General features: G+C 28.6%; 2 protein-coding genes, 1 long non-coding RNA gene and 2 pseudogenes across 8 annotated transcripts in view; 2 read left to right on the forward strand and 3 right to left on the reverse strand.

Annotated features, from left to right (window-relative positions):
• The window catches only part of LOC145181712 (protein-associating with the carboxyl-terminal domain of ezrin-like), a 14,219-nt gene extending 6,278 nt beyond the window's left edge, over positions 1-7,941 (reverse strand). For 4 of the 5 annotated variants that reach the window (XM_090071742.1, XM_090071740.1, XM_090071741.1 and 1 more), the window contains exons 1-5: positions 7,717-7,941; positions 1,886-2,074; positions 1,147-1,239; positions 254-344; positions 40-101 (exon numbers count right to left, since the gene is read on the reverse strand). In XM_090071742.1, coding sequence (XP_089927868.1) covers positions 40-101; positions 254-344; positions 1,147-1,239; positions 1,886-2,074; positions 7,717-7,896 — 615 coding nt within the window. In that variant the 5' untranslated portion in view covers positions 7,897-7,941. The remainder of the gene's footprint in view (positions 1-39; positions 102-253; positions 345-1,146; positions 1,240-1,885; positions 2,075-7,716) is intronic. The other variant, XM_090071744.1, reaches the window with a different exon arrangement.
• LOC149879026 (uncharacterized) overlaps positions 1-25,000 on the forward strand; it is a 106,772-nt gene that overhangs the window by 54,134 nt on the left and 27,638 nt on the right. The window lies entirely within an intron of this gene.
• On the reverse strand, positions 3,055-3,831 carry LOC149879031 (uncharacterized; annotated as a pseudogene).
• LOC149879032 (uncharacterized) lies at positions 4,011-5,290 on the reverse strand (annotated as a pseudogene).
• Positions 8,663-25,000, forward strand: part of LOC145181361 (intermembrane lipid transfer protein VPS13B-like) — a 35,204-nt gene continuing 18,866 nt past the window's right edge. For both annotated transcript variants that reach the window (XR_016446745.1, XM_090071093.1), the window contains exons 1-12: positions 8,663-8,772; positions 9,326-9,525; positions 9,909-11,084; positions 11,392-13,617; positions 14,047-14,259; positions 14,340-14,548; positions 14,779-15,576; positions 15,741-15,825; positions 16,051-16,125; positions 16,283-17,241; positions 20,280-20,491; positions 21,253-21,410. Coding sequence is in view for 1 of the 2 variants with exons in the window: in XM_090071093.1 (XP_089927219.1) it covers positions 9,379-9,525; positions 9,909-11,084; positions 11,392-13,617; positions 14,047-14,259; positions 14,340-14,548; positions 14,779-15,576; positions 15,741-15,825; positions 16,051-16,125; positions 16,283-17,241; positions 20,280-20,491; positions 21,253-21,410 (6,258 nt within the window). In the remaining variant the exon portion in view is untranslated. The remainder of the gene's footprint in view (positions 8,773-9,325; positions 9,526-9,908; positions 11,085-11,391; positions 13,618-14,046; positions 14,260-14,339; positions 14,549-14,778; positions 15,577-15,740; positions 15,826-16,050; positions 16,126-16,282; positions 17,242-20,279; positions 20,492-21,252; positions 21,411-25,000) is intronic.

Raw genomic sequence — 25,000 nt, forward strand, 5'->3', positions numbered from 1 at the left:
AATCTGGTATTAAATTCTTTAAAACAAAATGTTTTTTACTTCCTTATTATCATCGCTAAAATCAATCTCTAAACGGTCAATAAAATTCTTTGTGGTGAGAGCTAAAAGAAAAATGTCTTTGAAACAATACTTTTTCTTAAAACACCAAAAAACAGCAACAATAAAGAAGAATTTTACAAAAGTTGCTCAAGATTTATTAAAAATATATTAAACATTTATTTAATAAAAATTATGAAAAATAATTAAATGTTACCATCATCTTTTAAATAATCTAGCACACTTAAGCAAAACTCTTTATATCCTTTGATATCATTTTCAAAACTGTGTTTAGACAGCCGAAGTACCTATCAAAGAAAACAATTGTTGATTAAATATTTTATTAAGATACAAGGCATGTTTTTTTAACTCATACTTTTTAGATTTTTAATGGTAAAGTGAGCATCGAACCATATAGACACATTTTCAAAAATTAAGTTAAAGAAATTTTGGCATAATCTTTTCTTCCTAAGTTTTAGTATGTTGACGAAACTGATTTATTTTTTTTGTATTACTAAATAATAGCAGGCTACCCACACAATTGTTCTTAGGTGCAACAGACAGAATAGGCTTTACAGGTAACATTTTAGACTCCTAATCTGCATAGATCAGCATATAATAAATGGCAATCCAATACCTAAGTTTATCTTAGTATAAGATAAGACAATATTTGTATGATAACAATAATTCTAGAAAGTAGACTTTAAACAAGCAAATTTTGCTTGTCTAAACTAATAATTAGTTTACACATATTTTATGTTTTTAGCAAATTATCTACTGAACCATGATGGTAAACCAATCTTCTAGGGTGACCCCAAGTACCTAGTTATTGGAATGTATAGTCACTCTTTCCAAATTAAAATTTTATAAAAAGGAATTGTAAAATGTGCATACTATAACTAAAGGAACTGCAATCTTCAAACTATTCAAAGAATTTAGATAAAAACTCAGGAAAGGAAAGTTGTCAAACTTTTGGCTAACTCACTTAATAGTAACAATAATCACCAAAACTGAAAAACTTGACAAATATTTCTAGATTTAAAATTTCTAAGAATAACTAAATATTCATTTAAAAGAGTTTTAAACTGAAATAAAGCAATTAAAATTTACCTTTGTTGAAGATTCAAAAGCTCCTAGTTTCCAAGTTCCATCATCAGTTACAAAAACTGAAGGTACAATGATTTTGTTATGACAAAGCAAAGCCTAAGTATAATAAATATTCTGCATCACAGAAAATGCACTAATTAGATAACTTAAAAGAATAGTTGTGATCCTTCCCTTAAAGAAAAAGAGAGAATCAAGTAAGAGGTCTTCATTTTTAGTGGGAGAGAGAAATTTCATTTAAAAATGAGAGAAATCTGGAGGGGTATATGCCAATATTTTATAAGGAAGTGGGTTGAGAAGAGAAATAGAATAAATATTTAAAAATGCAAAATCGAATTAGTTTTGTAGTGAAGTGAAGTGGGGAGAGAGAATACATATTTTACGAAGTGTAAAATTAATCCACCATATATAAACATATATTATTTTTGATAAGAATATTTGTGCTTTTCTTCAAAATTTACATATAAAAAGATTTTTTACATTATATATAGTCAGTTTAAAAGAAAGTTACTTTTGAACTAATTTTTGAAAAATTACATGGATGCAATTAGGTAAATAACTTATGGTGAAATGAGGGACAGGGGACAGCATACTGGGATAAACTTTTTTTAGGGGAAAGAAGGAAATAGGCTAATAAATTGGAGGGCACTATGAAAGTTCTACAAGTTTAGAGGAAATTAGCAGAAAAAAAGATATCAATCTTTAAAACTAACAGTTATCTTAAATTAGTATACTGTAAGCATACCTTATCATGGAGAAAAATAAGAGCTTCTAAAATACTGTGCAAACCAGCAAATATCTCTTCGGGCTCTTGTTTCTCAACAGCAACATCCAAAGGAACAACATGCTCTGTAACCAGGGTTGCTTGATGTCGACTTGAGTTAAACGAAGTCACATATTTCAAAATGTATGGATGCCTTATTGTTTTCAGAGACTAAAAAAACATTTTTTTAACTCATTGGATGCAAATGCTTGTTTGAGCAACTTAATATTCTAACAGGTACTTATTAAAAACTTTAATTGCCTCTGATATTTTGCTATTCAATAGCTTATTAATTACTTTATAGCAAATTTATCATCTACCTAAAATTTTTATAGGGTCAGATCATTATATTTCAACCAATTTCAAGAAAGCTTTGTTGGGCACCATCTCTGATTTTCCTGATTTTTACATATCATCATCTACATTATGTAAATAGGATAAATTTGCAATTTCAGAGTTCCAAGTGCAGTGGTTTAGAAATTATAGCCTTATAAACACTCTTGGGTAACCCCCTTGGTTTCTCGACTGGTAAAAATAGACAACTTTAAAGCCTTGTAACTTTTTTCAAACTTTCAACAAGTGACACCATTTTTCTAGAACTATTTTCTGGATATTTCTGTCTTAAAAGCAGTGATTATTATTAACTTGTATCATATTAGAAATAAACTATAACCTCCTCAATTTTGGAAAAAATCTGAGAAATGCTAAAAAATGGCAAAATGAAGTTAACCATAGTATTTTTCTATTCATCAACAAGTCCTTACATGTTGTTTTTCTAGCTACTATTGTCTGCAAAAAAAATGGGCAAAATACAAGCAGCTTGTTACATTTTAGAAATCAAATGTATCTAAAAATATAGTCCCCTTGACTAAAAAGTCCCATTTTCAGCCATTTGGGGGGCTCATAAATTTTTCTAACACTTTGTATTGATCTAATATTAACAGCAAATAAGACCATTAGGCCTAACTATATAAAAATGGTAGTATTTTACAATAACCCTATTTTTCAATGATTACAGTTGAATAGTGTTATTGGAAACCAGTGCCCTTCCAACCAGCCTCCTGGCCCATGCGAGGGATTTAATCTACTATTTGTATTTTGTTTCACAAAATTTTATAGTTGCTATAAAAACCATTTTTAGAGCAGCATTGTTATTTGTCAAAAACCATAATTTTCTTTTTTTCAAAATTCTCACATATTCCCTTCATAATGATAATGTATAATAATGTATTTGATAATTGAAAACAAATATATATGATAATTCTTTTCATTTTTTTTTAAATAAAATAAGAGTAAACCCCTCCAGTGTTTTTGAGCTCAGGCTCATGTAATGTGGCAATAATCTCACTAACTGGATGCCAAAGCATATCTGTTGTTATTGGATATTTGGAATAGTTGCCAGCTTTTTATAAACAGCACACAAATCGTGACACCTTTAAGATCAGTTATATTTCCAGGGAAAAATTCACCAAAATAATTCTGTAATACCCAATCATTAATATTGATATCAGTATTCATTGTTTTTGTGCATTATTGCAACTATCTTCCTGCATGTGAAAAATGCAAAATGTACTGCTTATTGATGTCACATAAGCTTTTAAACAGCATGATTGAGGTGAGAAATAATGATATGGGCAAATTCCTTTGATAGCAGGAACATTTTCAAATCATTTAGAAAGTACTTCATGTGTAATAGCTGCTGTTTTGGTTTCAGAAATGTAAGAGATATGAAATAAATTTAACATAAATCACAATTCTTTTTCAAAAACTGGATTTAGTAAGCTCCAGTTTTGACAAATCCTTTTCTATACAATTTTCTTTAAAAAAAGCAACTCTTTTCACTGTACCACCTACTCCATCACATGCACCTTTTCCATGTGCAGTCTTGAAAAAATGCCAATATGATTTTGGTTTAAAGTCTTTTTCATGAAAACACAGGTTTTTCAAATTAACCCTAAAATATAAGAAAAAGCATAACTATTCAGTTAAAGATTATCAATTTCGACTCAAATTTGAAAAACATCATTTCAAGGGCTGAAAACAGTTTGGTTAAACTAGGTGATTGTTAATCAAAATTTTTTTAAAATTTTATAGTATAAAATTTAACTTACCTATTTTTACAATAAACTTCATCTGGTATAATAAATGAAAAATTTTCAGCAAAATCCATTTGTGTTATACCTTACTTTGGCTTCAAGTTTTCTTTTATCCACTTTAAAAAGTATTTCTGGGATTTGCTGACATGATGATGTTTTGTGAGTTTAAATTACTTGTCTCTTAACTCTTCTAGAAACTCATCAGGGCTTTTAATTATTGTTTCTATCACCTATCAGTCTTCAACTATTGCTTGTAAGTTATTTCATTTGCTGAATCCCATACCAGTTCATTTAATTTTTTTCAATTCTGTCTTTTCCAGGACACTTCTCACACTTATGAAACATAGATGGTTTATTTTCTATTGGACATACAGCTAAGGCCATCAGATCTTTTGACTTTAATTCATTTAATGCTTTTGCCATAAAATTTTGATTTTGATGGTTGATACAAACACATGTGTATGCCATATTTTCCAGTAACAACAAAATATTGTGGCCTTAAAAGAGTAAATGATGTCAGTCCCACCTTAACTATACCATTGGATTTTGAATATTCCAACCATTTCTGGTAAAATTCTGAAAGATTACATAATGAGTCGCTTGTGAATATGTTGTCTACCATCAACTGTCTTTATAATAATATAATCCTTTGCTCTCAGCAATAACCTGCTGCTATCATTCTCATAAAAGTTGACAATTTGATTAGTCGATTTTTTAGTATTTCTTATATCTGTTGATCTCTCACCAAGGATTCCTTTAGTGTTCTACAAAGCTCTAGCTTGTTTCACCATATGTTGGGTTGTTTTAAATTCATTTATTATTTCCTGATAATCCAATGAAGTGGAACATAAGTGAGCAATTTTCATTTTTGTGAAATATCTCACTATGATCTCACTATGAAAGTTTTGTTTAAGCTACGCTACAATAAAATCTAAAGAGAAACTTTTGAACGTACTAATTATTGACTCCTCTTGTTCAGATGCATTCAACTAATTATTTAGCAACTTCACTTTCTTTTTTATTTTATTGTCTATTTGTAGTATACTTATGCTGGATGACCTTTTAATAAGAGACACACCAAACTTAATAAAACAAAGATTTATAGTATCAATTTGTATAACAGGTGAGTTATCAGGTTAAATGTAATTTGAGTCATGTCTCTTGTCAACTTCTTCAACACTCATGAATTTTCATGAGGATATTGTAAAATACTACCATTTTTATATAGTTAGGCCTAATGGTCTTATTTGCTGTTAATATTAGATCAATACAAAGTGTTAGAAAAATTTATGAGCCCCCCAAATGGCTGAAAATGGGACTTTTTAGTCAAGGGGACTATATTTTTAGATACATTTGATTTCTAAAATGTAACAAGCTGCTTGTATTTTGCCCATTTTTTTTGCAGACAATAGTAGCTAGAAAAACAACATGTAAGGACTTGTTGATGAATAGAAAAATACTATGGTTAACTTCATTTTGCCATTTTTTAGCATTTCTCAGATTTTTTCCAAAATTGAGGAGGTTATAGTTTATTTCTAATATGATACAAGTTAATAATAATCACTGCTTTTAAGACAGAAATATCCAGAAAATAGTTCTAGAAAAATGGTGTCACTTGTTGAAAGTTTGAAAAAAGTTACAAGGCTTTAAAGTTGTCTATTTTTACCAGTCGAGAAACCAAGGGGGTTACCCAAGAGTGTTTATAAGGCTATAATTTCTAAACCACTGCACTTGGAACTCTGAAATTGCAAATTTATCCTATTTACATAATGTAGATGATGATATGTAAAAATCAGGAAAATCAGAGATGGTGCCCAACAAAGCTTTCTTGAAATTGGTTGAAATATAATGATCTGACCCTATATTAAATACTTAGATCAGAGGTTTCAATTTAACTCTAAAAACTATTCTTTTGTTTGTTAGAAATCCATATTAACATAATTTTTTGATAATAATTATACAATCAATTTGTATATACAGTGGTTTTCATAAATTTAGAGGCACTCATATTTGAGAATAGAAATTTTTAGTTTTTTAACGATAAAACAATAACGAAAAAAGATTTCGGTTTAGTTTTTTTTCTATTTATTAGATAAATATCTACAGAATACAAAATTTTTAAAAAAATTTCAAAAAAAATACAAATACTAAGTAATAATTAGTACAACTAGATGGTATTAAAAAAATAAGACAAAAAAAATTGTTCATAAGTTTAGACACACGAAACATTAGGAGGCGTAATTTATGAACCAATCAATATTTTGTGTATCCGCCTTTTGCTTTAATACAACTAAGAACATAGACTCAACAAGATTCTGGGACTCTGTACCAGGTCACCTTAAAGACGTCCTTCATGGCAATTCATGGTCAATCCAAGCCCAAATGTTTTCAATTGGGTATAAATCAAGTGAGTATGGAGGCCACGGTATTTTCTTGATATTATTATTGTTGAACCACTCCTTTGTATAGTTTGCAGTATGTGCAGTAGCGCCATCTTGTTGAAGTTTCCATGGTTTATCATTGAGCATTAGCAGGTCAATTGATGGAATTAGGCTGTTTTCCAGTACTTCTATGTATATTCTGGAGTTGATTCTTCCGGTGTATGTTTGGCACATACCAACACCTTTATAATTGAAGCATGACCAGATTCCTATCAAGCCTCCTCCACTTTGTACAGTCGGTCTAATGTACCTGGCATAATACTTTTCGTGAGCCATTCTTTTGACTGTTATGTTAGATTTGCGATTGATAAGCTCAAAGTTACTCCTCACTCCACATAATGTTTTTCTATTGTTCTATTGTCCAATACCTTTTTCACGACACCATTTTAGTCTCCTTTGTTTACCATATGGACGCAGGACCGGGTTTCTTCAAAGCAGAGTAGACTCCAATCTTGTATTTGATAAGTATTCGGCAGACTGTGCTTTGAGAAATAAATGTATTTTGCATTGTATTGAATCTGTGATCAATTCTTTGTAACTAATTTTTGGATTAGCTCTGACAGCTTTAAAAAGGGCACTATTGTCCTTTCTGGTGGTTGACAAGGGTCTACCTGGCCTCATTTTCTTGCTGACACCACCAGTGTGAAGAAAGTTTTGCTTTATTGTCCAAGCGCATTTTTCAGAAACTCTTATTAACCTGGCAATTTCTCTATTACTTTTGGTTCCTTCTTTGATGTGAACAATAATTTGTCATCTTTCACCTTGAGTGATAAGTCTTTTGCCCACTTTTCATGTCTTTTTAGTGCAAAACTAACTTAACTTTTGTTTATTTATTAAATAATGATTAACTAATTCCAGGTAAGTTATACTTATATAAGGTTTTGTGACAAAATCAATTAACTTAGGCCCATTCATGAGAAATATTGGAAAAAAAGTTCTAATTAACTATCAATTAACAAGATGTAAGACTTTTTTGATTAAGCGTCTAAATTTATGAATAAAATAAATTAAGCTTATCAATTAACTTTTTTGTGTTAATTGGTATAGAATGAGTAATAAACATCCTGTAAAAAAAATTAAGGTACTCTATAATAGAGTTTCACTTCCTTTATTAAATTACATATCAAACATAGCAGTAGCACTTTTATTTTATTATTATTTTAAGTATTTTCTTACATATATGTAAAAAAAATGAGTGCATCTAAATTTATGAAAACCACTGTATTTATTCTTTTTTTTTTTTAAATTCCCAATTTTATTAATAAAACAATTTTACCTCCAGATGCTTATTTACATTTTCAGGCAGTTTCCCATTCTCTTTCTCATATTGAAAAATTGTATACTTTTTGCTATCATGAATGTTTATTGCTGAAGCCATGCTAACTTTCAACTCTGAACCTATAGAAACCAACTGCCCAGTTTGGTAACTAGATATTGTGCTTATTTCAGCACCCATTATTTATATCTAAAATCTAAAAGGCTATAAAGTTAATTAAATATTTTAAAAATATAAAAGTAAGAAGTGAGACTAACTTCTCCATTGTAGTTTAGTTAAGATTCATTTTTTAAACTAAAAGCAAAAAATGGCGGCAATTTTTTTTTCATTCAAAAATTTTCATTCAAAAAAAGGAGCACTTCAAAGTAAGTAAACCCTTGTCCAGCTGCATAGACACAAATGTAACTTTTTAAATTTTAAATGGCAATTAGTTCATTAATAAATTTCATAGGGTGGTTCTAAGTTCATTTAAAACTTTATAAAACTTTAATTAGATAATTTAACAAAAAATTCATGGTAATGTTATAATTTTAGTGAGAAATTAATAAAAATAAATGTGGATACAATTGTACCTAATACAACAGAAAGAAAAAGAAAAGTAAAGTTCTACTCATGTTTTATATTAAAAAACTCACTATAAAGTGCCTTTTACATTCTTTAAAATAATGAATAAATAGATCTACTTTTTAGTTAACGTTAGAATAAAAAAACAAAAATTAACAAAAAATTTAATTTTAAAAATTTAATTTGTATAAATTTGGTTTTAAGACAACCATCTGATATTTTTTCGAACCTTAGGGAATGATGCACAAACTTCAGGCGAACCTTATAGGAACGATATCTTACTTCATGCTTGTTTACAAAATAATACTATCCAAATTAGCGTTAAGTCGAAAAATTTAAAACCGATACGTTTTGAACAAAAATATGAAAATTTGTTATGATAGGTAAATCAATTTTGATTTATTTAGCTGGCAAAATAGCATGCAAAATTTGCTGCAGAAAATTTGCAAAACGTTTACGCGTTACTTTTTTAGATTGGTAATTTGATTTCAGGTATTATTTTTATGTACAAACTGTTTTTTAGTTGTAAGAAAACCCGTTTAAAGATGTTTTTATCTAGTACTCCATCAATATTATTTGTCTAATTATGTAAGCTTATACACTGTATATTATGGTGTTTACTAAATAAAGATAATAAAAAAATAAAAAAGTACACAAAAATCTGATAGACTTAAGGTTAATAAAAAAAAGTTTGAACTGAGTATTTGATATTTACTAAAGCAAATATCAAAGAAAGTAAGTAAGAAAGTTATGGTATTTTTTAATATCAGGACTTTTTTTTCATGGTCCCCTAGGTTTTTTTTTTTTTTTTTTTCTTTTTTTTACAAAAGCAAACAAAACCATTTCATATTTTTATGAAATTACCTTTTTGTCTATCTCTATATCATTCACTCATGCCTCAAAAAAATTAGATATCAGTTGAGAAAATATATAGTAAGATGTTGAGAATTTTTATGTGAATTTTTAATTAAGTTTTAGTGTTAATAAAAGTTGATATATCATATAATCATTTATGCCAAAATTGTTTATTTTTTGTTAAATTTAGATTAAATATATACATGGAGTTGTATTTTAACTTATAAGTGTAAAGAATCCAATATGTTGGAGTCATACATTGCTCCCCTATTTATGGGGTATGTCAATAAGTACATCAAGAATTTAAGACCAGAAGATTTGAGTTTATCATTTTGGGGAGGAGAGGTTGTATTGAATAACTTAGAGTTAAATCTAGATGTTTTGCAACAGGTAAGTTTGCAGTGAAATAGAAACTTTGAGCTGATTTACTGTTAAAGACTTTTTTATATGCTGTAAATATTATTTATATATATATATATATATATATATATATATATATATATATATATATATATATATATATATATATATATATATATATATATATATATATATATATATATATATATATATATATATAAGTTTACTAAAGAGTAGTGAGTACTTTTTACTAAAGCCATAAAGTTTAAAACTTTACAAAATTCTATATTCATTGCTGTAGCTACTGTAAATATTTTTGAAAGACTCAAAATTTTTAGTTATTGTTGTTGCTAAAAATATCATAAAGTTATGCAGGAAACTTTTTTTGAATATAGTAAAATATATCTTTTTAGGAGTTAAACCTGCCAGTTACATTTTTAAGTGGAAAAATTTATAAACTTCAGCTTCATGTTCCATGGACACAGTTAATCTATGAGCCGATTGTGGTTACTATTGATACAATGGAATTCATTATAAAGTTGAAAGATATTGAAGAAGGCTCTTCCACTGCCTCTTTATCTGGTGGCAGAAAATCTAGCCAACCAGAACCTGTTTCAACAACAAAGCTTCAGTCTGTTCAGTCTGACCAATACACTCCTGGTTATGTTCAGGGGATTCTTAACAAAGTTGTAAATAACGTATCTTTCAGGATCAACAATATTATTGTTAAGTATGTTGAGGAAGACCTTGTATTTTCAGTAAATATAAAATCAGTAGACTTTTATAGTGCCAATGGATTTTGGGAGAAAGCATTTATTGAGCTCAGTCTTCCAGAACTATTGCTGAGAAAAGTGTGTACTGTCACTGATCTTACAGTTTGCTTGGATCAGAGAAACCCAAGTGGTAAAATAGAACTCTATCAAGATCCTATTTTGTACAGATGTAACCTTATTTGCCGCATATCATCTCGTTATCCAGTAATAAATAGTTTAAAAGTAGTTGATTATACAATAAATGTGTTTTGTGAAAACATTGATTTATCATTAACAGACCAACAGTTGCCTATGATTTTGAGGCTTGTAAAGTTGATCTTAGGACTTTATTATGGAAAACTAGATTTACCTGGGTGTCCTGATAAATTGCACACTGCTCCTGAAATTATCAAAGACAGCAAGTTAAAAAACAAAATTAGCTCCACTGCACTTGATGCTTCTTTTAATGATAGCTCAAGTTGGACTACTTGGGCATTATCCATGTTTCCAGGCATAAATGAAGTATACAATGATTATAATCAAAACTCAAATCAGTCGGTTGAAAAAAATCTTGTTATATTCATTTCTACTATGACTGCTACTTTGAAAAAGACCAGTCAGTCATCAAAGAATATAATTAGTAGTCAGCGATATGAGTTTACTCCTGTTGTTTGTGTAGAGCTTTCAGGATGTAAATTATGTGTTAAGATTGTTGATGAAACCTGTTTTGATGTTCAACTTCATGTAGACTATGTTACTGGTTATCTATTAAGAAAAAAATGTCTATGTCAAGTTCAAAATGATGATGACATAAATGATGATGAAGCAGTTTCCCAGGTTTTAATATGAGTCTGATTAGTTGTACTCTTTTTAATATACATAAAAATTGTTTCAATGCCCCAGTTTTTTGATAAATAATGTAGGTTAAAAACAAATTTATTAAAACTAAAATCACTTGCATACTTTAAATAGGAATTAGATAAATTATTTGAAAATTTCAAACTTCTAAAAATTGTTAGCAAAAATGCTAAGTGAAAATTTTATTTAAAAAAAAAATAAATAAAAGGACAAAAAAAAGCTCTAAATGTTTTTACACCTGTCTTTTTTTATGTAATTATGTTATATGAAAAACAAATTTATTTAGGATGAAGTCTTCATGAAATTTGGTACAATTAAATGTAACAAAAATCCATTTTGGTGTCTTAAAGAATCTCTTTTTTCTTCATTACTTGATGATAATACCACAGCTGTGCCTGAAAATTTACTGTCAACAAATGCTTCAAAAACATGTTCTGAAAAAACTGAAAATGAAGCTGATTTAGAATTTGATGCTGACTTTGTAGATTCAGAGCATTTGAACACAAAAAATGATAAAAGAGATGATCTTGCTATCTTCTTTAGCTATTATTATGAAATGAAATTGCCAAAGTATGATAACAAAGATTTAGATAACATATTTCTGTATCCTGATGCTGATGAAATTCTTAATGAAGTTTCAGAGAAGGTATTAATGTTTGGACAAAGTCAGATTTTTTGTTCAACTAAATTTATTCATTTATGTTTATGGCTGATAGATATAATTTCTGTTCCAGTTCCAACTCGCAAAGAAAAAACTGAAGTATTTTTAGATCCATTTGTTTTAAAGCAATTAAAACTTGGCAATTTCCTCACAAGAAAGTTCACAATAACTATTCACTCCACAGATATATTTCTCTTGAGAAATGATCACAATGGTAGTAAACAAGAAATAAACAATAAATATGAAAATGAAGGATTGCTCTTTTCAATAGGAATTTGTAAAATAGTTAAGTCTGATCCTATGTACCCTTTAGAGTTAGTGTCTCTGGCTCAAAGTAATGATCTTGTTAATTTCAACAACTCTGCATGCCTAAGCTCTGGTATTACAACTAATGTTATACTTGATCATGCATGTTTTTGTTTATTAAATCAAGACTTTATAGAGATATGTCATTCAACAAGTATTCTTTTTCAAACAATATTTGAGATCAATATACAAAAATCCTTACTTGATGATCAACATACTGTCACTTCAGTTATTTCAAAGACCTCATTTTCATGTCAAAATATAAGTTTATTATTTACTAAATCTCAGTTAATACTTTTCTCAAAAATACTTTCATCCTGGTTTAAGGTAACTAAAAGTGATTTAAAAGATTTATCAGACATAGTTTTCAGCAACGACAAGCAAGGAGCCATAAGTATTAAGTTTGAAGACCTGATAGGAATTTACATTGATACAGTTGATGTTCAATGTTTTATTGGGTCTGTGAGTAAGGTTAATGCAGCTATAGAAAATAACTTGCATCCTAATTTTTCTAGTTTAATCTTTGAAGCACCCTGCAATTCTTTAGGTTCATCAATGTATAAATCTTGGTTTGAAAAAAGTTATACTGACACTGTCTCCAGCAATTTTATCAGTATTTTAATTCAATATGATAAAAAAACAAAAAAAACAACTAACACTGTACGGTTGTTTTCTTTAAATGTTTCTGGGTGTTGTTTTAACTTTGATAACAGCTTATATACATGGTTACAAGATAAAGGAACATTGCCTTCTAAAAGAAACCCAACAGTGATGTATCAAACTAACAAAGGATTAAACAGATCTATAGGAACCCAAAAAAGGAGTAAATCATATGCACGTATAGTTGGAGATTCTAGTGCATCCTCACATAAATCTAAAGATAGGGATTTAATTTTTAACTCTGAAATACCAGATGCTGTTGAAGGCGATGAATTTAAGATACCATTTGGAGATTGGCTTGCTCTTAAAATAGATTTCTTTAAATCATTTCATATTAAGCTAAAGATTAGTTCTTTTATTCTACTATTTCCTGAAGGACCATTGCCACCAGCTAGCTTTAAAAATAGTAACAGTATCTTAGATGTGTTTAAAGCTATGTATGCTAGTCAGGATAGTTTCCCATCAACACTTGTAGTTTGTTTACCAAATTTGGAGGTTGCAAGTTCATCACTAAATAAAGATATTTTTGCAAACGAGTTACCTATTTTGTCTAAAAGCTACTTTCAACAAGAAACTTTACCTTGGACTATTACATGTACAGATTTTGCTGTACTAACATTAATGAAGAAAACAGAAAACTTCAATAATGATCAAATTCAAAAGTATGAGTTTTACTTATGTAATCCTGTATCTTGGAACCTCTATCTTGCTGCTTCCCCAAGTAACAAAGCAGATGGGTCATTAGGAACCTTTTCTGAAGGATACCCTAGGGAGCAATCTTCAGCATTTATGCTTAATAAGAAAACCTATGTTGGTAGGCATGCAGTTGGATTTGTCATACACATGGATTGGTCTGTTTGTGAGTTAGGTTTATCTCATGCTCAGGTATCAGTCATGTTTTAATGTATACATTATTGTTACGTTTTTTTTTAATTAGTAGTTTTGTTTCATAATTTTATTAGTTTACATATAATTTCAAACATTAATTTGCAGCATTCTTCTTTTAATTACTCTTCCTTTTCCTGAAAAGCATATCTATACTATCTGGAAAGACTAAATGTTGTTGCAATAATTGCAATTTTCGGTTGTTTAGTAACTTTTTTAATTTATTTAGCACCTGAAAAAAAAAATTGTTTTCATTAAAAAAGTTTTTTTTTAATGTTGAAAATTTTTGAAGTTATCTAATAACTGCTTAAATATTTTTCAATCATTCTTTTCTGGGTTTTTTTGGGGTTTGATAAAAGATTTCTACACCAAAGCACAATTTATCCAGAGTGATAAATTGTATTTTGTATAATGGTTTTTGCTTTAAAGATTCCATTTCTCTTAAAACTTCTCTCATCTTTGCTGGAAGTGTCTGAATTGCTAAGTTCGTGTCCATTCTCTTCATTGCAAGTTGAGACAAAAGAGAGCTCATTGTTAGAGAAGGGACCTTTGCAAGATCAATGCTCTGTATCTTCCTCATCTGTTCTTGATCATGCTGAAGCATTAAGTACTTTGACATGTTCAACAGTGCAAAATTCAAAAGTAAGCGTTCTTTGCAAAGAGTTAAATTTTTCTGTGTTGACATTCCTTTATGCATCCTTAAATATTTCTTGTCACTTTAGATTACAAATGATGTTTCAGTATCCTTATGGATTCAGTTGACACTTCCGAAAATAATACTGACTACCTGCAGTAGATCTAAAGAAGAACATTTGTTATATTATGTAACATCTGAAATCAATGAACTGATGTTTTCGATGGATTACCAAGATAATATCCTTGAATTAACAAACAAAATTGGCTCATTTACTGTGTATTATTCCTTGCTTAGGTGAGATTTAGTAAAAAAAAGAGTTGTATGTGTAGAATTTGTTAAATGATGGAAAAAATCATTTTCTCAAGTTATGGTTTAAAGACTTATGGTTTAAAAACAATTTTAAAATTTCAAGTTGGTTAATTATCTAGAAATTTTTCAAAGCTTAAGAAAATAAAGTATTTTGATAAAAAATACACTTAAGTTAAAATTTTGTGTTTTATTATAGTTTATTATTTTGATGTTAGGTTTGATAAAATCCCTGTAGAAGGCTGGACTCTAATTGATCAAGGTTACTTATTATTTCAAAAGGAAGACAGTTTATTTAAAGATTCTAAGGCATTTCTATCCATTTCATATAAAGGTGCGTATCACCAGTTACTGAACTTATCATCACCATCTTTTAGCAGAGGGGAAATGATTAAACCTGCTGCATCCATTTTTGGATTTTCAAAACATCCTTCTGATTTTATCTTTAAACATGATATTTCAGTTCATGTATTAAAGTTTGATATAATTTGCAATATGAAACCAATTCTTTCTTCATTGCTCATTGTTAAAGACATATTAGTTTCAAATTTGATTGACAAGTGCATTAAAAAACAAGCACCTTCAGTGCCTACTGATTCTAAGCCTTTTTTTAAAACTGGCTCTATAGTTCCAATGCCAGTACTTAATATTCATATTGATAGCATACGTGTTATTGTTCCTGTTGGTGACATCAATGAGGCCAAATATATGTACATAGATGACAAAGAATCTGTGTTCATTTTCCGTGTTGATTCAATTTCAATAGACTCTTCACCATGCAATCCTATTACCAAAACTGTTGTTTGCAAAGATGCTTACAAAAAAATTAAAAAACTTTACAGAGAGCCATTAAAGAATATCAAGTTATGGAATGTGCAATATCAACTTGATATAAAGAACATAGTTTTTTGTACAACGAACTGGCATGCTATTGAAAAAAACTTCTTTGAAGATCAACTTGGCAGTGTTCAAGTATGTGGACAGAACCCTGCTTTTGAATGGAATTGCCAATCAGAGTATTTTTTATCTTTTGTTTTCTAATAAAATTGAGCTTTTTAAGTTTTTTTTTACTGAATCAGTATTTTTATAATAAAAATTTTAAATTTTTATTATACAAAAACTGATTCAGGAAATATGAATTTTAAATCCTAAAGTATTTTTTTGAAAAAATTTATTATAGATATACAAATACAACACTCACTCCAATTTGTTCTAACCTTGATTTTAAAGTTACACTCGCTCCACCACTACTTTTAAATATTGCTGTAAGAATGACTTTACTTTTTAAATTGGTACTTGATTTTATTTACTAAATATACCAGTTAACATATACACTACTTAACTGTTCTAAACATGAGTCAACAAATTTACTAGTATATAGTATATGTTGTTAAAAGTTTAAAGTTTATAAAAAACCCTTTCAGTTTCATATCCTAACTGTAAAAAAGTCATTTTTTTATTTCAAGTATTTTGATTTGTTCTCTTTGCAGACAACATGGATCACAAGTACTGGAATTGATATTCATTCTCCTCGAGGAATTAAAGTGTTTGCTAACACAGCACAGGTAAAATTAAGTTATTATTTGTGTTTTTTTATGTTTATTTTACTGAATAAATTTTCTTCTACTAAATGGTACATATTGTTTGCAAAATAAATAAAAAACTCATTATAAATTGTATTACCAAATTTAAAAATTTTTTCAGTTTTAAAATAATATTTAGATAAGATTGTTGCTGCAGATAATTAATGATTTCAATGCTGTATCATCTGAAGTTATTTGTATACTCACTAAGAATCTATCATCAAGTAATGAGGTAACATCTTGTAGTGAACTTGTCAACAAAGACTCCAATTCTGTCAGTGTAAAACCTTATGAATTTCCTCCGGTTGAACTATTTGCTTCTGTATGTGAAGTCTCAATAATGGTTTATTTAAAGTGCTCAAAACAACCTTCTGTTTTTATGATTAATCCAGCTCTTTCAATAAATTGTGGCCAAGTGAATTGCTCTTTTACAACCACTAACCAGATCAAATTTCGTCTTAATATTCACTCATTAAAAGTATTAACCTCATCCAATACAGACGGAATTGCTGGTGAGTTTCCTGTGCTTTCTGATTATGACAGAGAACTTTTTATTTGTGGCAATGGAAATATTGATAAACAAACTGGTTTATTACCCGATTTGTGTAGCTGTGTCATTAAACTAAATGATGAGAGGAAATGGGATATATACATTGACCTTAAAAAGCCTATGTATCTTAACTTTTCTTTGCAATACACAGAGAATTTAAGTAGATTTTTTACAAAAGGTTCAAGTTTGTTTCAAACAAATAAAGTTTTTTCTAATAAAAAAGTAAATGATTCTCATTCTGAATCTTTATGTCATATTAATAAAGTGGACTTAAATACATCAAAACTATGCTTCTCTTATTCTCCTATACCTAAATGTTGTACCGACAAAATTAAGCTTGAATGTGTTTATCAATCATTGGAGACTGAAATGTGTTGCATATCAAATGTTTCTTTGATAAGATCATGTAGTGGTAAGAGTCAGATTCTTGGCATAGAGATTTATTTGCTGAAAGAAGATCTGAAATGTAGCATTTTAAATCCATTTATATGTGATTTGAATGTGGTTGCAGATTTTATACCTCATAGTGCTAATGATTCAAACTTGAGGTAAGTAAATTTTATTAGTATTTATAAAATTCATAAATTTTAAGTTACATTTTTATCTGATTATGTAATGCTCACAAGGCTACTAAGTATATATAATGCAATCCTTACAGGCAGAGGTATAAAAGTGCAAGTATTTGAAGTAAAGTCCATAGTCCCATATACTAAGAAACACTAAATACTAAGGGGTAGGGTACGTCTAATGCTCTTTTTTTGTAAAATTTGTTCCTTGTTTCTGTCTCTATTTTAATTCTTTTCTATTTTATAAAAGAACATTTTGCAAATCAAATCATTTTTGATGGTATATTGGGATATTGGCTGTATATAGAAAAAAATCAGTCTTTTTAAACTATATTATGTAAAATTCAGACAGTTTGTGGTTCTTTCCAATGATACTGCTGTCAAATTAACTATAGAGTAGACTGTATATAAACACTGAAATGTATATATGCATTATGCATTCTTTAACAGTCCTTATTAATGGTTCAATGCTATTACTTTCTTGCACTTGTCAATGTTTGGCTGTCCCTGTTGGTCATTTTTCCTAATTTGTAAGATGTTATGTGAATGCTCTTCACTTATGCTCTAACTATTGCAAGGAAATCAGAGCTGAGTTTGATCTTATTCTCAGCACTGTACACAACATTAAATCCTTGAAGATTTGTCATTGAGACCTGATATGAAGCTGAATTTGGCCATTCTGCAACAACCTTAGTGAGAAAGTATAAGTCTAACTACAGAATGTAAAATCTGAATCATGCATCAACATTTACAAATTTAGCGTGGGTTGTTGTGATAGATATTGATTGAATTTTTAGCTTCACAAATTCTGTACCAAAAAATTTTGGTTTAAGAATATGTAATTGGCTTGATATCCAGTTGTCAACTAATGCCCTTTGTACTGCAAGTGGAACATTACTGCTCCAATTAGTGAGAGCAACCATTTCTTCAGTAAAGTACCAGAGATATCACTTGTTGTTGTTCTGCAATCTTATTCTTTGAAATTTGAGGATACTTATTTGCATACATCTGCAGAGAGTAAAAAAAGCATTAGGTAATTCTAGGAAGCATCTGAGCATGACAGAATTTTTGCACATAAAACATCAAGCAACACAGGGCTTGCCAATTCATTGGAAATTATAAGTCAGTGATCATCAAGTCTTCCATTGTAATTATGTTACCTAATTTAAAGATACTAGCCAGTTATAGTGTCCTTTGAGTGGAATGCTGATTGGAGTGTCTGCTGCTGGTAAAGGCAAAATACTGCAAGTGCAAGCACCATTTTAGGCTGGGTTGGACAGTTTTCTGCAGGAAACTCATCAGCTGCATTTATCTCAGACCTAATAAAACAATTTGAATTGCAAATTAAGACTGGTAAATGTGGATAATGGGTAATTGGATATGGTAAACAGTGCATTATATAAATGAAATCAAGCAGTGATTCAGACTGTTTGAAAAATAAAGCTTATCAATTCTCATTTAACAATTAAAAAAAAGCAGGAAGAATTTGGGATGTTTAAGTTTAAGATTTCAGTGTGTGAACACTAACCCGAGCATCATTTCTTCAGTGATGGTGAATAGGATGATAACAATTGAATTGAGAAATGCAGCAGCATTTAGTTATCATTCAATAAAACTAATGTAAGCCAACCATATTTAGCTTTTTCTAAATTAATCCATGAGTACTAAATGCAGTCAAAACAAAGTTGTAAACATTAGCATAGAACATGTAATTATGTATTAGGAACACTTTTTGAAATAAGTAAATAATACCAGATTCGATATAGATTCTAAAGGTAAATGATTTTCATAAATAGCTCAAAATATGCATATGATTTTCCTATATTATATCTCTTTCATATAAGAGCTTGAGGTGGACCCCTTAAATCAATTCATAAATGGAAAAAAATACACAGAATCAATATATTCAGTAAAAGGAAACTTTAACTTGAGGACAAAATTTGTTGACATAAGAGTATGAGATGCATTCTACTAAGGGGTGCCAAAAGTAAATAAGTTTAAATTTCTATATATTATATAAACAATATTAACTAACAACAATATAATGGTTTTTTAATTCTATGCAATTCTTTGCAGTACAAAATGTTTTAATCTTGAAATCATGAAAATTATTCATTCTGACATGTGACATATTTGAAACTGTGTATCAGTTATTAGTTTGTAAATTTAGTGACATTTTTATTTGTCATTTTACAGAACTCATAACATTGGCAATTAAGATATTTTATTTTTGATTTAACAGGACAAAAATTTTACTAGTGTGCAATTTAATGATGATTTAAAATATAAATGATTTCATGTAAGATCTAAATTAATTAGAAAGCATCTATGCAAGTAAAAGCTGAGCTTATTTAGAAAATGTTGAAATTGTTATATGAAAAAACATTTATTTTTCAGGTTTTTTAGTCTGAAAATAAATGCTTCTTAACATAAAATATGTATAAATAAATAAAACTTCAGTTTACAGCCACTTAAAAAAAAACAACTAGCTAAACAAAAAGGCCCAAAATTTATATAAAGTTAACTAAAAACTCTGCTTATTGAGAAAATGATCAATTAATAAGGAATATGTATAAATAGGAGGAAACATATTATCTCCTACATGAATTCCAGGTGTTAATTTAGTAGCTTTGTGTGCAGAATTATAACTAGAGATCTTGCACTCTTGGGATATGCAAAACTGCAGGAAAAAATTTATAGCTATCAAATGGCTTACTAGTTATTTGCTTACAATTTAAGTACTTAACTTTTCAACTCGACCATAGTTAGTATTATGTTTATTACTCGACCATAGTTGGTGCTTATTGTATTACTATTATGCATACAATACATATGTTACATATGGAAAAATAAATAGAAGTAATAACAAAAAGATGTTTAAAAATTTAATTTTAAATTTAAATAAATTGTTCAGATTTATGAGTTTTAAAAGAGCTTAATAACTTCATGGCATACTTTAATTATTTTATTTTTAAAGAGAGTTTATTATTTCACTGCAATTGTAATCATATTATTATTAGTTTACTTCCTCGAATATCATTGTGGATAAATATTGGTCCAATGCAGCTATCAGTCAATCAACAATTGTTTGACATATTAAACAAGTTTACCCCACAAAATAAAGAGGGAGTCATTTCTGCTGAAGTTGAAGAAAAAAATATTTTCAGTTTTGATTTGACTGAAAGCGAAGATGATTTAAAGAATGGGCTGTTTTCTTATAGTTTTTTGTCAGGTATATAAGTGTTTTGTTTGGATTATAGTTTAATCTTATAGACATATAACATAATTGTCATCTTAATATTTTTACCTATGAAAAACCAAACAGTTTTAATTGTATAATTTTTTTTATATAAAATAATAATCAATAAAATAACAATCAATAAAATAATAATCAATAAAATAACAATCAATAAAATAATAATCAATAAAATAATAATCAATAAAATAGTAATCGATAAAATAATAATCAATAAAATAATAATCAATATAGTAATAATCAATAAAATAATAATCAATAAAATAATAATCAATAAAATAATAATCAATAAAATAATAATCAATAAAATAATAATCAATAAAATAATAATCAATAAAATAATAATCAATAAAATAATAATCAATAAAATAATAATCAATAAATAAGTAGATTTAAAAGTAAGTTTTAAACATTATTTGACATATTTTTTTATTACATTTATTATATATTTGACATTATTGGAATATTATTTGTCATATATTTGTCATATATTCATTATATATTTGACATTATTTTTTGGCATATTATTTGACATATTTTTTTATTACATTTATTATATATTTGACATTATTGGAATATTATTTGTCATATATTTTTATTACATTCATTATGTATTTGACATAATAGACATAATAAAACGTATTACTGAGCCATGGACTATTTATAAAAAAACATTAAAGTTGAAGAATTTTATTCCTAAACATTTTTGAACTTAAAAAGTTAGTTTCCTTTTTTAGTTGATGAAGATATAAATGAACCTAAAGAAAATGAAATTTTCTTCACTCATGAGGCCAGTTGTGGTTTTCCAATTATGATGTGGAAGTATCCTCAACCAAGAGTTATAACTCAAGTATCCATTTTGCCAGTCCCTTTTCATTTTTCTTCTAATAGCAAGGTAATTTGTATATGTTTTTATTATGTCTATGTTTTCATTAGATGTTGCCTTAATGTTATTATTACAGTTGTAACTTAAAAAAAGCAGGTTCACACAGAAAATTGTTTTTCTTGTTTGTTGAATTCTAAAAATATAAGTAGAAATTACGTTGTTGTAAAGTAGTAAAACATTACTTAAGAGTTGTTGAACTGTGAGCTGTTTATCTTTCATGTCTCCAGAAAAATATTTCCCTTGCTATTGCAAATATCATTCATAGTTAAACACTCTCATATGGATACTTGCTGATTGTTTTTTTTGTTTTTTTTTTGCCAATTGAGTGCAATGCTTTAAATGTATATTGGAATTTATAGTGACTATCACTCAGTAATAATTCCTTAAAAATGGAAAATAAATGCAGGTAAATAAACGTAAAAAACAAGCAGTTCCTTAAAACTGTAGTGGTTACTTAAATTCCTACAGCTTTGTAGCAAAACAAACTTCTTATATGTTCAAGCTGTTAGACAGTACTTAAAGCAGTAATTTTATTATTTGAACTTAAATAATCACTTTTTTTTGTGAGTAAAATTTTCATTAAAATATTCAGAGTAGAAAATAAAAATACAAACATTTGCAATAAAAGTTGATATCATCCTTTTTTCACATATTTCTGCAATCATAGACAAATTTTATGGCACTAAAAATACTGTTAGGGTTAAGAAACTTTGGTTTTTCTATTGATTTTACACTTAGCTTTGCTACTTATATTTAAAATATAGTGACAAACTAGGCACTCTTTAAAACCTGATGGTGATTTTCTTTTCAGCAACAAGTTTGTTTGAAGACTTTAAGAGAAGACCTATAGTTGTCCACATTTTCTAATTTTGAGAAAAATGTAAAAATTTTGTGTTTTAAGACTTCTTAAGCCTTTGATTTTAAACACCTTGATAGTGCCTGACAACAGTGTTTTTTATTGGTATATTGTTAGAAGTAGTAGGAATGAAATGCAAGTAAATAGGACAACTGTTGATACTTTTACTGTGTATCTTACAACAAAAAAAGGTTTTCTCTGCCATTCTCATCATGAATTTATGATTGTTTAAATTATACTTAGTTCATTCATTATGAATCCTCTATGAAATAATTGTTTGCAAAGAGATTCAGGTACCACTTCTTACTACTGCTATGTGTGTTTCAAAAATAGCCTTATGAACTTGTCTGTTTCTATTCTAAAGAAATATTAATAAAAAATAAATTTTCTATAAGCTTGAATAAATGATGCATAAATATTCATTTCATGTTTATTACATGCTAAAAGATGAGTTTGAACTGAAATTCATTTCTAACCTGGTTTATTTTAATGAACTCAGCTAAATGAAAAGGTCTTATCCCCAGCATTTTGTGCATTTATGTGATACTATCTTTGTTGACATATTTAAAGTCAATCTCCACTCTGTGTTTAACTGCCTCTTTTAAAATTTTATTTACACTTCCTCCACCATCTTCTTCCATATCAGTTTTATTGACTTTGTCTTCAAGATGTAGCATGATATTCCATCAAATGGTGCTGAGCTTAGTACAAATTTTCTTCTCAGTGTAATAAAAAACCTGTATAGGTTTACCAGAGCATGCTCACACTGGTATTCAACTACAGGATGACCCTTGACATTTTTTTTTGACCTCCCACTCCCTACCTCCAGAAGCATAATTAAATTCAAGTATATAAAGATAATCACTAGTGAGTTTACAAATATAATCCATTAATATACAAAAAAGTAATATTGTTTGAGTTCATTTTATAGAATTTATAGAAATTTTTTATCCTAAATATACTTTAATGGCATTATTATACTGAGATTTGCATTATTTGTGGGCATTCGCCAAGTTTGAAATAAAGTGAAAACGTTTGTAGTTTATTATTATGGTTGTTTCTAGACAAAAATGCAAGCAACTTTGATGTCGGTTTGAAACATTAAAAACAACATGCACTTGAGAGTTGTTTAAAAAAAAAAAAAGCACAAACTTACTAGAAAATGTCAAACGCTTTGCTTAAAGGTATCTGAAAAGGAAAATGTGCAAATTCAAACCATCATGAAAATGACCTCCAGTTTTGTATTTGATCTGATTTTTGTATTTCTTTGTTACATGCCACAATATGTAGCCTCATGTAAATCTAACTGATTTCTAACCTCTTACGTGCAAATATAGCCGTACTTTGAGGAGGGGTTGTTACTGGTGATATACTGCATTATTTTGGAGTAGTGCTGTCTAATTGAAATTGTTTTAAGCATTAACAACATTGATGAAGAGTTTTAATTTTTATTGTTCTTCATTAAAAATTAAAACTCTTCATAAATTTTGTTCATGTGCAAGCAAGTCTTTTTACTTATACTTTGAATCCAATTTATTTATTAAATCTAATTTAATATTAGATTTTTATTAGGTTGGAAAAAAAGTTATTTTGCACTTTCATGAAATAGTTTAATCCATTACAATCCTCTGAATAAACACAATCAATATAAAATATAATAGCCATAACACTCAACAACAGTTCTTCATTTGAATGGATCCTATCCTTGTAGAAGTTGTTTAGCTGTGCCTCAAAGAATTTAGAAATGTTAGCGTTGAGTTGACAAACATCACTGAAGCTTTTCTCTGGCATGTAAAACTGCAGGGTACAAAAAAGGTGATAATTGCTTGGAGCAATGTCTGGAGAATATAGTGAGTGGGGCAAGATCTCCCATCCAATCTCTATAAGACATGTCAATTTTGCCAAGTGTGGCTGTGTATTATTGTGCAGAAAATAAATATTTGGGTACTGTAGTCACATTTAAGTGACTATCTGCTTAAGTCTTTTCAGTTGTTGACAGTAATAGTCAGCTGTTATGATTGTATTAGGAGGAGGAAGCTTGAAATGCACAATGCCATATAGATTCCATTGCACTGACAACATGGCCTTCTTTTGGTGAGGATCTACTTTAGGCTCTGGTTCTACCTGTTCTGCAGCGTTATCTCACTGACACTTTTGTGTGTGGTTTAAATAAAGTACTCACTTCTAATTGCTAGGGATTAAGTGATCTAACCTCAAAGTGTTAATTTTTGGAGAGCAAAATATTGCAACTCACCAAACACATGTGCTTTTCATGTTGTGTCAGACTGTGGGGAAATCATATCTCCAACTTATTTTCCAACAAATGAAGATAGTGCAACACTGAGGTGTAAGAATATTATAGTTTATAGAGAGTGGATACACAGTGGCTACTGAATCTTGGTTCCTCCTTCACCAGTTTATGCACCACTTCAGAATGAATTTCAGTTGGGAAACCATACCTAAAGATCCTTAAGCTGGGAGTCATTGAAACGTTGAAACCAAATTCGACAAGTGCACTTGGTGACATTGCCTTGGCTTAGGGCTTGGCATATGTTATATTTGGTCTCACTGGCAGAATGACTGAGCTGGAACTCATAAGATGCAGTGTCAAATATGGGATTTCTAATCTGATATTTTATGTCAAGTGAATCACAAATTTCTAGAATTTAACATACCATTGATGTATTAAAACAAAATGTTAGAACATTCTAGAAAATCATAGAACTTCCCATGATCTAATGAG

Source organism: Hydra viridissima, unplaced genomic scaffold (genome assembly GCF_058129835.1).
Source record: "Hydra viridissima isolate aposymbiotic clone 2 unplaced genomic scaffold, HvirCarnegie_v1 scaffold_14, whole genome shotgun sequence".
Classification (NCBI taxonomy): domain Eukaryota; kingdom Metazoa; phylum Cnidaria; class Hydrozoa; order Anthoathecata; family Hydridae; genus Hydra; species Hydra viridissima.